Raw genomic sequence first — 13,561 nt, 5'->3', positions numbered from 1 at the left:
AGAACTTACCGACAATGGAGACTCCTTTCATAAATGTATAATAAACATATATTTACAGAAAACATCAATCTTTCTATTATTTATAATTATTAACATTTCTTTGTTGTTTTTTTATCAGTATATTTTCAGTCTTACATATTTTTTTATGTCTCTATGAACAAGTTGTTTTTACAGACATTATACAACTATTACAACCAACATGTAGTACAATATTTATTGTATTTTAATTACGGCTGACATTATCATCGGAGCCCTTGCTGGAGGAAAATTAAACACCCTGAGCTCAATCAGATTAGAGAATTCAGGAGTTCACGTTGGCTTTACAAGTCGAGCGCCATTTCATCCGAACCCTGAGCCGAGCAGCTGAGAGTTAAGTTGCTTGCTCAAGGGTCCAACGGTGACAGCATGTCCTGGCAGTCTTAACTGCTGAGCTGCCACTTCCTGTTCACAGAGAAAGAGATTTCGAACATCTCTTCCTGTAAACACTTTGGTCCAACAGTGAGACTGCATTCAACTGTTAAAAAAAAACATGTTGAACGCTCTTAATGTTGGCAAACACATGTTTTCATTTAAAGATGTTCACTAATGAAGCTATAACCTATTCATGTAATTCTTTTCAAAGTGTGACTTGTATTTGTATTTGTGGTTGTGTTGTAGTAACAGTCACTAAAAATAAACCCAAAAAGTTTCCCAAATCTTTTCATATTATTAAATATCAGTACTGCACAAAAATATTGGGAAAGTGATAGTTTGGTATAAAGTAAGAAAAAAAGGTGCCATACAAATCTATTTATATAAGATGGATTTTCTAATTCAAATATTTAAATTTGCATAATACAATTGCATATTTGAACAAATGTATGTATGAAATGCAAAAACTACCTGTTTTTTTTTTTTTACTGCAAACCAGCTGCTGACATACAAACAGAAATCTATCTATCTATCTATCTATCTATCTATCTATCTATCTATCTATCTATCTATCTATCTATCTATCTACCTACCTACCTACCTACCTACCTACCCACCCACCCACCCACCCACCCACAAACCCACCCACCCTAGACCTATCTAGACACCCACCCTAGACCTATCTAGACAAAAGTATTAGGACACCTGACTTTTCTACCCATATGGTTCTTCTCAAACTGTTATCAGAAAGTAGGAGGCAGACAAGTCTATTGGAGGACTCTGGATGCAGTGGTAATATTTTCTACTCGAACTAGGAGACCCAGGCCTGTTCCAGCATGACAATGACTCTGTGAACAAATCCAGCTTCATGAGGATTATGCTTTACATGGGATGGAGTGGACAATCTCGAGTGGCCTGCTTTGGGAGGAATGGAAACACTGACATTACCACAGGCCTCCTCACACTACCACTACCACTACCATCCATCCATCCATCCATCCATCCATCCATCCATCCATCCATCCATCCATCCATCCATCCATCTATCTATCTATCTATCTATCTATCTATCTATCTATACGGTATATACATACATACATACATACATACATACATACATACATACATACATACCATGGGGAATCAGTAAAATTGAACAAACCTCAATGTTTGTTCAACCACGATGTTAAACGTTACATGCAGCCATCTTGTGGAGGTCATTAGGTCAGACAATGACTCGATGCTTTGTTTGTACAACGCACAGTGTACATAAGGATAAAACTTATGCAAATATTTTCCCTCATTATGCTTATAGATTTATACAGTCTATATTCAGTTTTACATTTATACACCTACATTTCAATTTATTTCAAGAGTGATTTAATGATCAGCTAATAGCAGTCTTCCTTTTGCTAAAACCTGAAAGAATCAGGTTCTTTTCTTTCAGAATTCATTTCATTTCTCACAAATGGCTCCCTTATTCCACGCTGTTGTTAAGGAGTGTGTGGCTGGGGCGCCTTTTTTTTTTCAAAGGTATTTTCATTACTTTTTTGCTCTTAGGTAAATAAAACTAAAAACATATCAATAATTAGCTAGCATAACTATATAGACAAAAGTGTTGACACCTGTTCATTATGTGCTTGTTCCACATTTAGTCTGTTGTTAAAATCTCCTGTTATATTAATCTCCATTTTTCTGGGAAGATGTTCCACTCGATTTTGGAGTTTACTTGTGGAGATTTGTGCTCATTCAGCCACAAGGGTGTTAGTCAGGTACTGATGTAGGCTGAGGAGGTCTGGGGTGCCATCAGTGTTCCAATTCATCACAAAGGTGTTCATTAGGTATAAGATCAGAGCTCTATAGGAGGCCATTCAAGATCTTACAGTCCAACACATGTAAAGTATCTTCATAGAGCTGGCTTTGTGCACAGGCTCATTATCATGGAATGGGTTTTGGTTCTCCTAGTTCAACTGTGAGACAATTTGATGCTACCACATCTAAACACATCCTATACAATTGTGTGCCTCCAACTTTGTGATAACAGTTTGGGGAAGAACCACATATTGCTGGAAATGTAAAAAAGTAGATTTTCTGTTAGAAAGTCAACATGGATCATAAGCCTTAGAACAGATCATTAGTAATGTGAATGTGTTTTTCTATGATGTGGATTGAGATTAAGTTCTGGATTAAGTGCTGCACGACATAGGTTGTGTGCATTTCCAATTACTAAATATGGCCTAATTAGAAAATGTCACTATTATACTCAGGTCACCTACTGTGTCAAAGGTTGATTTTATTACTAAATATGACTACTGAAAACAACATCATTCACCCAATGTCTATGGTGTTTTAGACAAAGCTTGGAGTGGAAAGAAAATGTAGGTCCCATGCCACAGGCATTTGTGTAGCTGATCAAACCTGACTTAGTGGTCATGTGATTTAGGGCTAAAGATATAAATATTGCAATGCCCATAATGAAAACAATAATGAAATGTTTTTATACAGTCAGATAAGTTGTGTATTAATGAAAATTAATAACCACACATCAAAACACTTTATCTCCAATTCCTATATTGCAGGCAGGTTATATTGCAGATTCTACAGGCAAACATCAGTGAATAACTCAAAATGAGCTTCACATCTCTCTCGAGGCCCTCCTCCACTCCTACACCTCAGCTGCTGCCTGTGTGAAGGTTTTTTTTTTTCTTTTTTTTTCTTTTTTAGAAGGGGGTGGGAGGCTCTGGATTAGCGTCACATGGTCTCTTCCAGCAAGCAGACACATGACCCCTGGCACGGCAGAGGATAAAGCCCACTTGAAAGACACCGAAAAGGAGATGGAGGGCTTGGGAATGGGGGAAGGGGGGTGAAGGAGGGGTGGATTGTGAAGCAAACGTCCGGTTTCACAGACACTGAGGAATGCTGTCAGTCGGCACGGGAATGCAGAGGACTCGTTTTCCCCTGAGGACCCAAAACTCTCTTTCTTCCCCCAATTCCTCCATCTCCACAGCCGAGATGAAACACACTGCCTTGTGCTGTCTGTTTCACCACCTGGAGAGCTGCACACCTTTACATCAACTGCTGTATATTGTGTTGAGGCAATATGTAGGGCTGTATAATATATATTATAGATATATGCACTGTAGCATCATGTAGTATCGTCTGGAATTTCACCTATAAAATTAAAGGTTTACCATCACATCGGAAAATAAAAGGATGCACAATCATGCTGGTAGCGAGTTTCGTCTAGATAAACTTTCCGCCTCACAGCTCCAGGGATCTCAGCCTATTTTTTCCTGATTTCTCAGGTTTCTGTCTGTGGGTGTCCTGCCTTTAAATGTGTATGCAGGTGTAAGCTCGACAGTAAGCAAGAATTGCCCATCCTAACTTGCCCCATAGTGTGTATGCATGCTTGCATGTTGCCCAGCAATGGAATAGGGTCTTGTTTTGGGGGTATTCCAGCTGATTGTTCCTAGGATCCAGCACAATGGTGACCAGGATGTGTTTCCTGATGATAAATGAATGAACCTGGAAGTTCCGGGTAACAAAGAGGCTGTAGTTAATGTCTGTAGTTAATAAGTAGAACATATTGGAATTTAGTCACAATTTACAGAAAAAAAAGGAAAGAGTACTAGATAAAAAAATGTTGATGTTTGCTGCAGTATCTTCGTAAGAAAAAAAACACATCTTACTCCACCTTGGTCCAAAAATTGGATTATTAACACAGCTGTCTGATTCATCATCATCCAAATAGAGGTATTTGGGTTTTAATAACTAAAATATGGTGTATGCTCACCAGGAATTAGATGTCCTTCTTGATAAGTGAGTTACCGACAAGCTGGTGCTGCATGGTGGTGCAGTGGGTAGAGTTCCCGCTTCAGCGTTCTAGCCTTCCCTGTTTGATCATGAGCTCAGGTTACTGTCTGTATGCCATAATCTCCCTGAGGGTGTGTAGGTTTCCTTCCAGTTCTCCAGTTTCCTCCAACCTGACAAAGAAAACTCCAGCAGGTGCTTTCGGGAAGATCATTTAGCCCCAAGGTGTAAATGGGTGTGGTGTCCTGGAGTACCTGGTGTGCATACCCCCGGATTCACCACACACAAGACCAGCTTAAGCTCCCAACCTGACTTAGCAGCTTAGTTTGGTGCTTAATAACCTCTGTGGTATTCATGGTTTTAATGGTCAATTTGAGACAAAGTGGGGTTGAAGACCTCTGGTCCCAATTGGGGGTTTAAATCTTACCTCTGCCCTTTGTTTGAGGAGTTCCTTAAGGTATACTGGTTCCTTTCCCAAGTCCAAAGACTTGTAGACTGTACACCGATTGGTATTTTTCAGTTTCCAGTCTGAACTGTGTGAAAAGGTGTGTCGGCATATAGGATTGTGCCCTGCAATGGGTTGCCCCCCCTGGCTACGCTGTACTCCACTTTGTACCCTGAGTTCCTTGGGAAAAGCTCCACATTTCCCTACAACCCTCTGTAGTCTAAACAATATAGAAAAACAAATTCCCAGATGGATTGATGGTACAGCTTCTTCTATCTGACATGGGGTTTTTAGAGTAAAGTCCAATGTGATGATGGTAGCCTCTGGAAAAATTATCCAGAATATATTTACAGAGAAGTTGTTTCATGCTGCCCAGAGAGCAGCCTTGTCAGCTGACTAAAAAGCCTCATTGTGGAGCGTGAAGCACATGGAACTCGTTGTATAACCATGACTTCTGGTTTGGGATGTGGTCTGGTGACTACTTCTACCTCATCATGACACGTAAACTGATGCAGGCAGTCACAAACAGGCAGTTATAATGCGGATGTTTCTGTCAGTCCTGTAAAAAGACTCACGTCAGCAATGCTGTGGTGATGCTTCTTTCCTGAAAAGAAGGCAGAAGTAACAAAAAGATCAGGTTGTGTAAAGTTTGTGTATGTTAGAGTAGAAAAATATAGTGTTTTCACTGTGGGCTGGAAAGGTTCGCATGCTGTGGAAAGCTGTAGGCATAGAGTTGAGGTGATTTTGTACATTTTGGCTTGGTGGCTAATTCTTGTCCAAATTGAGTGTCATTTCTTGCCTACTGACATTACATTTACAAACAGTAAGTAACAACCTTTGTGTCACATAATAAGCAGGTAGCGGATGCAAGTGCAGGTATTTTATTAAAAGCAATTTGCTAGTACAAGGGATCAAAACCCAAACAAAACCTTAGCATGAACATGAAGGCAATGAAAACATCACCAGTCTCAGACAATGTTTCAGAGTGTGGTAAATCTATCTACAAGTACCAATTAAAAGATAACATGACACACATGTGACGTAAAACTTGAAGATGCAGTGCCTGATGGGAAAACTTATCTTGAAATATAACCATTAATATATTCCCAAAATTGTGTTCTATTTTCACTGATATGTAAATACTTCAGAAATGTGGGAAGAGGTAGGTCAGTTGGTAAGATCTAGGTCTTCTGCTTAGAAGGTCATGTGTTCAAGTCCATGCCCCCCAAGCTGCTGCTCCTGGTCTGCTGAGCAAGGCTCTTAACCCTCAGTTGTATGAGATACTTGCTCTGCATATGAGATAGCTGCTCTGGATAAGGGTGTCTGCCAAATGTCATAAATGTAAATTTCAGTGACCTTTACCAGAAACATCCCTTTCCATGAGTAATCAATGATAAAATGTGTATTTTAGTCTCGCATTCACTCAACCCTGCTGCCTGGAGACAAAATGGGTATAAACCTGGAAATATACAGGGAATCTTTGGAATACCCCCAAACATTCACCTGATGAACCAAATCATTTGAAGTTTCTGGTGATCATTGGAAAAGAATGCTTGTAGCTGCCTAAAGGTTGCTTGAAAAGAATTAAATAATATTTTTGAGTCAATCATTCAAATGTCCCTTTTATTAAAATTTTTAGCTCAGTGTTTAGGATGCTGGACTGCTGACCACCAAGCTGCTACTAATGGACTCTTGAGCAGGACCTTTAACCCCTCAACTGGTCAGTGATATACAGTAAATGAGATAAGTCCTTAATGCCATCAATATATTAGTATGTACGCTACTTAACTATGTTTAGTGTATTTGCTAATTCAGCACATTAAAAAAATTTATTTGGCTTGAGATTAGTTTACACAGTTGTGTGTTTTTCAGAGGTACGAGGGCTAAATGGAAACACAATTAAGGAATTGTGTTCGTCTAAGGTCGATAAACACAACTGACCTAAATGATTTTGTTGTACCAGCTACGTAACCAAATGAGCACCGACCATCTTGACATGTTGTCTTGTCAGCTTAGTTTCTTCCCACCTCAAAGCACCACCGAAGCGGCTAGTAAAGTGGCTAGCTCGATTGAATGCTATAAACCTGACCAGATTTTGGTTTGTATTTGTTTTCAACTGCGAAGAAATATGTTCGTAGTTCCTGGTAGCAAAAAAAGAGTTTTATTAGCATTGTAAGGATGCACCGGCTATCGTTATAACATTACATATACTTTGTTTACTGTAGAGACCATGTTATAGTGATATAAATGTGAAGAACTTTGGCATTTGCTACCACAGCAGGATGAGAGAATCTCCTGAGTAGGTGTTTATTTGAATGCGTTTTATTTCAACAGATTCACCGAGAACAAGCCACTGTTGTATGAGGAAGCTCACTTGAATTTCTGCCTGCACACACACACACACACACACACACTACCTCTGACATCTCTTTGTCCAGTTAGTGCGCTCACGCAAAGCCGAGGCTTGTGGGCCTGCCCAGAGGATTTTTTTTTGTCGGATAAGCCGTCTCCGGTCTGGTGGATTACAATGCCGTCTGACACACACTGATGCAATTCTTTCCAGCAATATCTGAACAAGGTGGATCAAGGAGTCAACTTTTGGTTTGTTTGGTTTGTCCTTTTTCACATTTCCTCTTGATGAACTTGAATTGAATTAATAGATAACTTTGTGTGTGTGTGTGTGTGTGTGTGTGTGTGTGTGTTATAGTCATAATATAATAGTAGAAACATGTACCAAGGCAAAAAACCCCCAAAGATTTAAGACAATGATGTTTGAAATAGTACTTTGTAAAACAAGTGCATTCGTCTGTGTCTGTGTGTGCGCGTGTTCAATAAAATGACAAAAACACGTTTTGCGATAAAGTTATGGCGCCATCTGGTGGACGATAAATGAATTTCTGCATATTGAACACATGCAAAAAAAAAAATATTAAAAACACCAATCTTTTCTGCGAATGCTACATAAATTCCCCTGCTTTAAGCTATTTGATAAAATTCTGTAGATCACAAGGGGTTGATTTCTGCATTCTGATTGGTCAGAAGGTGTTGAAATCAGGGTTGGACAGTACTTTGGGACGTAAGTTAAATCACAGGATGATATCAACGACCCCGTCCTTTATTTTAGCGACTTCTATGGTGTACGTGCTACCTATATAATTATGAGTAATTTATTTTACAAATATAAAGTGGGAGCTCAGTGGTTAGGATGTGGGACATCTGAGCACCAAGCTGCCACTGTGGGACCCTTGAGCGAGACCCTTAATCCTCTTCTGCTCAGTGATATAAATGAGATAAATGTAAGTCGTTCTGGATGAGGGCATCTACCAAATGGTATTATTAAAAGTGCTATACATATGAGGTGGTATCAAAAAGGTACAAGTCTAATTTTGTAACACGCCAACAGATGGCAGCACAAGGCTGCACGTGCAGTCACAGGGCGCGCCGACCTTCATAATTCAGTGTGCCAAAAGACAATATTTCTGTGTACATCCTGTGTAGCTGTAAAATGGTTGCTATTCTGACTACGCTCGTTACCATGTTTGCTGTTCTGATCACTGTGCGCACCTCCCACATGCGAGTTTCTCCCCGGAAAACAACATGATCTCACCTCCGCACCCACCTTACTCGCCAGATTCAGCTCATGCAGACCTCTCCCTCTTCCTGAAGATGAAGATTCAGCTCAAAGTTCGCTGTTGTGACACCATTGCGGAGATCCAGTGCGAATCGCAGAAGGTGCTTGAAGGACACATTCTAGAAGCGTCAGGAACTCTGGGAGCGCTGCATTGCCTTGCAAGGGGATTGTTTTGAAGGTGATCGTGTGTAAACATAGATAAATAAAAGTACTCTCTTAAAAACAGAGCCAGTCTGGAAACTCCTTGATAAAACCTCGTATAGTGAAGCGCTAAATAATATATTCAATATCATTGGTTTAGGCATATTGCTTATATTGGAGTCAGAATCTTGCACAAATAATGAAATAATGAACTCCACTATGGCTCAACTTCACTTCCCAACCCCTGCTCTGCTCCCGTAGTGTTTTTGTGATTCCTAGAAAAGAAAATCGAAAATCAATCCAAAAGATTTTCCAGATGTAGTTTAATTCCACCTTCACACACGACACAGTACAGTAACGATCCATTACGGTTCCTTCAAGTGTTCCAAAAGTCTGAGTTGAATCCTGGGTCCATTGTGTCGTGAGGGGATTTATTTGAATCAATCCAGCATGCATGGTTTTATGAAATGAAATCCAGAAAAAACTCAGAGGAAACCCAAATACAGTATTCCATGGAAGAAAATGTCTATATCCTTGTTCATGATCTTAACACACGTGTGTGTTACCACATCACCCTTTTGTGTGAACAAACACGTAGTATGGAAAAGTTCATACTAATCGTTTGTTACTGCTGAAGCACAACAAAAGAACGTTCATACACATTATAGGAGAGTGCAGACCCGATGTGAGAGCCACCAACAGGAAATGCAGTCTGTATACCTGGCAAGGGCTTGTGGTTTGTCAGGAAGCGATGTCTCGACTGCCTGATGTTTGTGTAAAACTGCACTGTGACACACAGCCTTAGTGTGAATGGTGATAAAATTGGATTGCACTATGAAGTCTTTTAAAAATTTTTAAAAATGGATTTTTTAAAAATGGATTGCACTATGAAGTCTTTTACTTATCCCATACAGTAATGATGTTACCAACATAATCGTGTACACACACACACACACACACACACACACACACACACACACACACACACACACACACAAAACCTGTTTCTCTGTTAATCGAGCACAGCAGCAACAGGGTGACTATCAGCTGTTCAGGCGTCTCTCCTCTTGATGATCAGAGGACCCACGTTATCTCCCGTCTCCATGTTGTGTTTGGTGTGAGCGCCGTCGCAGTAAGGAAACTGTCAAGAAATCACAAAAGGCGCCGTTACAAAACCAGCTCGCTGATGGTACATTTGGCACATTGAAGGAATATTACAGAATATTCACACGTTTGGTAATGAAATAAATAAAGCGTGTAGATGCGAACGCATTTTAATTCATATTCAGGATATTTAACACGACGCTGTAACAACCCAAACGGCAACGCAAATGAAGTGGGAGAGCAGTGGTTAAGATGTTGTACTTATAATTGGAAGGTTACCAGTTTAAATCCCAGCACCACCAAGCTGCCGATGCCGGGCCCTTTAGCGAGGCCCTTAGCCCGGTTTACTTGTATAAAATGAGATAAGTGTAAGTCGCTCTGGATAAGAGCATCTACAAAACACTGTCAATGTAAATGCAATGGGAGGAAAAAAGAAACACTCCAACCACCAACATGAAGAACATCTGTCTGCGGTTTAAAATATATAAATAAACAAACAAATAAATAAATATTTAAAAAAAGAAAGAAAGCAAAAAAAGTCAGAGTATGGAAGCATGAAGTCTTCTGAATTATTGCCAAACAAGCTGTCGTCTAATTTGATTTAATATGGAACCATTTTTAGTCACGATTTTAATATTTGTTAGGGAGCAAACATATTGTGAACAGAATAACACTGAATATCTCTTCATCATGGGACCTGTTAGTGGGTGGGAATACAGTATTAGGCAGCATGAGAACATTTTGTCCTCAAAAATGACGTGTTAGAAGCAGAAAAAATGGGAAAGCCTAAGTAGTGACGTCTAGGAAAGCCTAAGTAGTGACGTCTAGCTCTTGTGGGATGTTCCTGGTCTGAAGTGGTCAGAATCTATCTCCAGTGGTCCAAGGAAGGAACAGTGGTGAACCCGGTGACAGGGTCGTAAGCGGCCAAAGATCATTAATGCACGTGGGGAGCGAAGGCTGGACCGTGTGGTCCGATCCAACAGACGAGCTAATGTAGCTCAAACTGCTGAAGACGTTCATGCTGTTTCTGATAAAAATTTGTTTTGTGAATGGGCAGAGTCAGAGGAATCTGGTAGTAGATGTTTTCACGCAAGAGCAGATTTTTATTAATGTGTCTTGCAGTTAATGATGAGTGGATTAAAAGGAGTTCTATATGACGCTCATATTTATGATCAACATCACACCATCATACTGTAATACCCAGACACACACACACACACACACACACACACACACACACACCTTCTTGGACCTCCAGCATCGGCAGTAGGCGGACATCTTGCCAATGTCCTCGATGTTGAAGCTGTGCACCACCTTGGCGCTGTCCTTGTTGATCTCCAGGTTTACCTTCCCTTTAGAGTCAGTCTGGCTGCTGAAGTACCTGGTGAGCAGGTATCTCTCTAAAGCCGCGGCCACTGCAACAGGAAACGCAATGGTCAGGTGATCTGCAAATATACACCCTGGCAGGCCTCTCATATTCATGCAAGAAGCCAAATATATTTGTATATATATATATATATATATATATATATATATATATATATATATATATATATATAAAATCACATTGACATGAAAATATGGGGTAAGAGCAGGAAGATCTCACACACATACATATGTTGAGGATATCAATAACAATAAATATCATCTGTACAGTTCACAGATTTCAAAAAATTAGATAACTGCTTTAAAATGCTTTTAAAAATATTTTAAAAAGAACAAAAGAAAAAATCAGAGCACAGTTTTGATTCAAAAGTGCATTGAAGTTTAACAATAAATAAATCAACACTGGTTCACTTGGTTGCAAAAGTGGGATAGTATCAGCCTTAAACTCTGTTGAGGGGAATTATAGTGTACTTCTTTTTTCAATAAAGACATTCAACAAACAAGTAGAATTCAAATCCATCTTCATAGATCTCTATGCTGTTCATGTGGTTGGATTGTTGTATCCCAGGACATCTGCCATGTTGTAGTTTTTGACCTGTACCTGCATGAACTTCGCTTTTTGTATCTGTCGAGTTAAACATACTCCTGAGGTACCAGTGAGTCTCTTTCTTCTTCTCACATCTGCCTGATCCATCCTGAAACTCTACATCTGGATGGAGTTCTCTTCAAAAGTATACCACTGTGTGCAGTTGAGGAAGGATCCACATGAACGGCCTAAAAACCCATGAAGTTCCTAAGCAACATAAGAACTTTGAGGATGGATATGGACAATAATCAAAGAAATCTACAATGATTTAAGACTACAATTTGCATGAACAGTTCTGCAGTAAAGTGACAGAACACCTCACTAATGGTGTAACTATAATGAATGGACATTCAATAGCAATCAGATGAGGATGGGTGTTCTTTTGAGTCTGGTTCCTCTCAAGGTTCTTCCTCGTACCATCACAGGGAGTTGTCACTGTCCTTGTGTCCTGGTCACTGTCACCACTGGCTTGTTTATTAGGGACAAACTTATAGTCACGTGACTGGTTGCTTGCATGAATGTACAGGTGTTCAGGTGGGCAAAGATTTGTGAAAATACGTGTGCATGAATACAGTAAGGCAATAAAAAGTTATAAAAGACGTCCTGAGATGTCAGAGAAGTGATGACAGACATAAGCGTGTTATTGCATAAATACATTATCTGATACCTAAAATATTATGGCTGCATAAGAAACATCCTGTCAATTACCTGTTTATGTAAAACGCTCTATAAACCGGCGGAAACTCACCTTTAACGAGCCGCAATCCCGAGGTGAACCCCGGCTTGGTCAATCCGGACGCTGTGTGAAGCGACATTTTGCGTTCACTGATTTTCACTCCTACTTCCGGAAACAAAGCGACCTCACCGCCGAACAGACCAAACACATCAACGCCAGTGACGTCACGCAGACGTCACTGGCGTTGATGTGTTTTGGTGAGCCAATCAGGTCACCGTGGGGCTTTTGAACGGCGGGGAAGGGGCGGGGCTTAGCGCTTCAGTCACTAGTCAAGGACGATTGACATGTCACATTTCTAATCAGTGCTAAAAGGTTAGATTTCTCCAATCAGCAGATCTGATAGAGTCCTGGCTGTGAATCAGATTTACTTATGAACTTTACATTATGACCACCTGCGGAATATGAACTGCCCTTTGCGCATGCGCAACAAACTGCGATTCACGTATTCTTACGCCTTTCTATCAGAAACAGCAGTAACTACTTCAGCAGTTTCCTGGACCACACGAACCAGCCCTCGCTCTCCACGAGCATCAGTCAACCATGACCGCCACTGACCCAGTCACTGGTTTACCACTGTTCCTTCCTTGGATCACTGCAGACTGGGAACAGCCCACAAAAGCAGCAGTTTTGGAGATGCTCTGACCCAGGTGTCTAGACATCACAATTTGTATCTTGTCAAACTCGCTTCTTACGCTTGCCCATTCTTCCTGCTTTTAACACGTCAACTTTGAGGTCAAAATGTTCTCATGCTTAATACTGTATATCCCACCCACTAACAAGTGCCATGATGAAGAGATATTTAGTTATTCACTTCCCTGTGGTCATAAAGTTTATGCCTGGTCAGTGTGTGTGTAGACACGACACAGATCTACACAAAACTAACTAGGACATGACATAACGCATAAACCAGTACACAAGATGCGTGTAAGAGCAAATCAATTGTCCAACAAAAATATAGATTTTGTCTAAAACAGCAATTTTATATAAAATTAATAATAAATAGATAATCACCCAGAGGAGGATAGATTTCCTTTTCAGTCTGGTTCCTCTCAGAACGTCAACCCTCGCATCACAAGAGTTTCGCCCTCAAAACAATCATCTTGTAAAGGTGCTTCTTTAACGTCGCATGTACATTACAGCGCAGTGACATTCTGTCTTTGCAAATCCCAGCGATGTTAGAAGGTTGAGGTCAGCATGATACAGTGCGTCTGGAGCCTCCCTCAATGACCCAAGGGTGGAAGCTTCTTCCGAACTTCTAATTAGTAACCAAGAACCTTAACCACTGAGCTACCACTTCACCAGCTTGTGTGT

General features: G+C 40.3%; 1 protein-coding gene across 1 annotated transcript; it reads right to left on the bottom strand.

Moving 5' to 3' along the window:
* Positions 1-8,744: 8,744 nt before the first annotated feature.
* Positions 8,745-12,395, bottom strand: zgc:110843 (uncharacterized protein LOC541492 homolog). The gene is made up of 3 exons (XM_046860311.1): positions 12,263-12,395; positions 10,785-10,957; positions 8,745-9,579 (listed from the first exon to the last, which is right to left on the bottom strand). The coding sequence occupies exons 1-3, from the start codon at positions 12,327-12,329 to the stop codon at positions 9,490-9,492; spliced, it is 330 nt and encodes a 109-aa protein (XP_046716267.1). The 5' UTR covers positions 12,330-12,395; the 3' UTR covers positions 8,745-9,489.
* Between the last annotated feature and the right edge of the window lie 1,166 nt (positions 12,396-13,561).

This window comes from Silurus meridionalis, chromosome 10 (genome assembly GCF_014805685.1).
Source record: "Silurus meridionalis isolate SWU-2019-XX chromosome 10, ASM1480568v1, whole genome shotgun sequence".
NCBI classification, from domain to species: Eukaryota; Metazoa; Chordata; class Actinopteri; order Siluriformes; family Siluridae; genus Silurus; species Silurus meridionalis.
Note: the sequence above shows the minus strand (reverse complement) of the source record. Positions and strands in the feature narration are given on the sequence as shown.

Bases quoted from the DNA above. Each gene is read 5' to 3' on its own strand.
- zgc:110843 (XM_046860311.1), bottom strand. From the start codon at position 12,329: ATGTCGCTTCACACAGCGTCCGGATTGACCAAGCCGGGGTTCACCTCG. The intron at 10,958-12,262 runs GTGAGTTTCCGC...TTCCTGTTGCAG, and splicing joins GGGATTGCGGCTCGTTAAAG to TGGCCGCGGCTTTAGAGAGA. The intron at 9,580-10,784 runs GTGTGTGTGTGT...ATTTCTTGACAG, and splicing joins GATGCTGGAGGTCCAAGAAG to TTTCCTTACTGCGACGGCGC.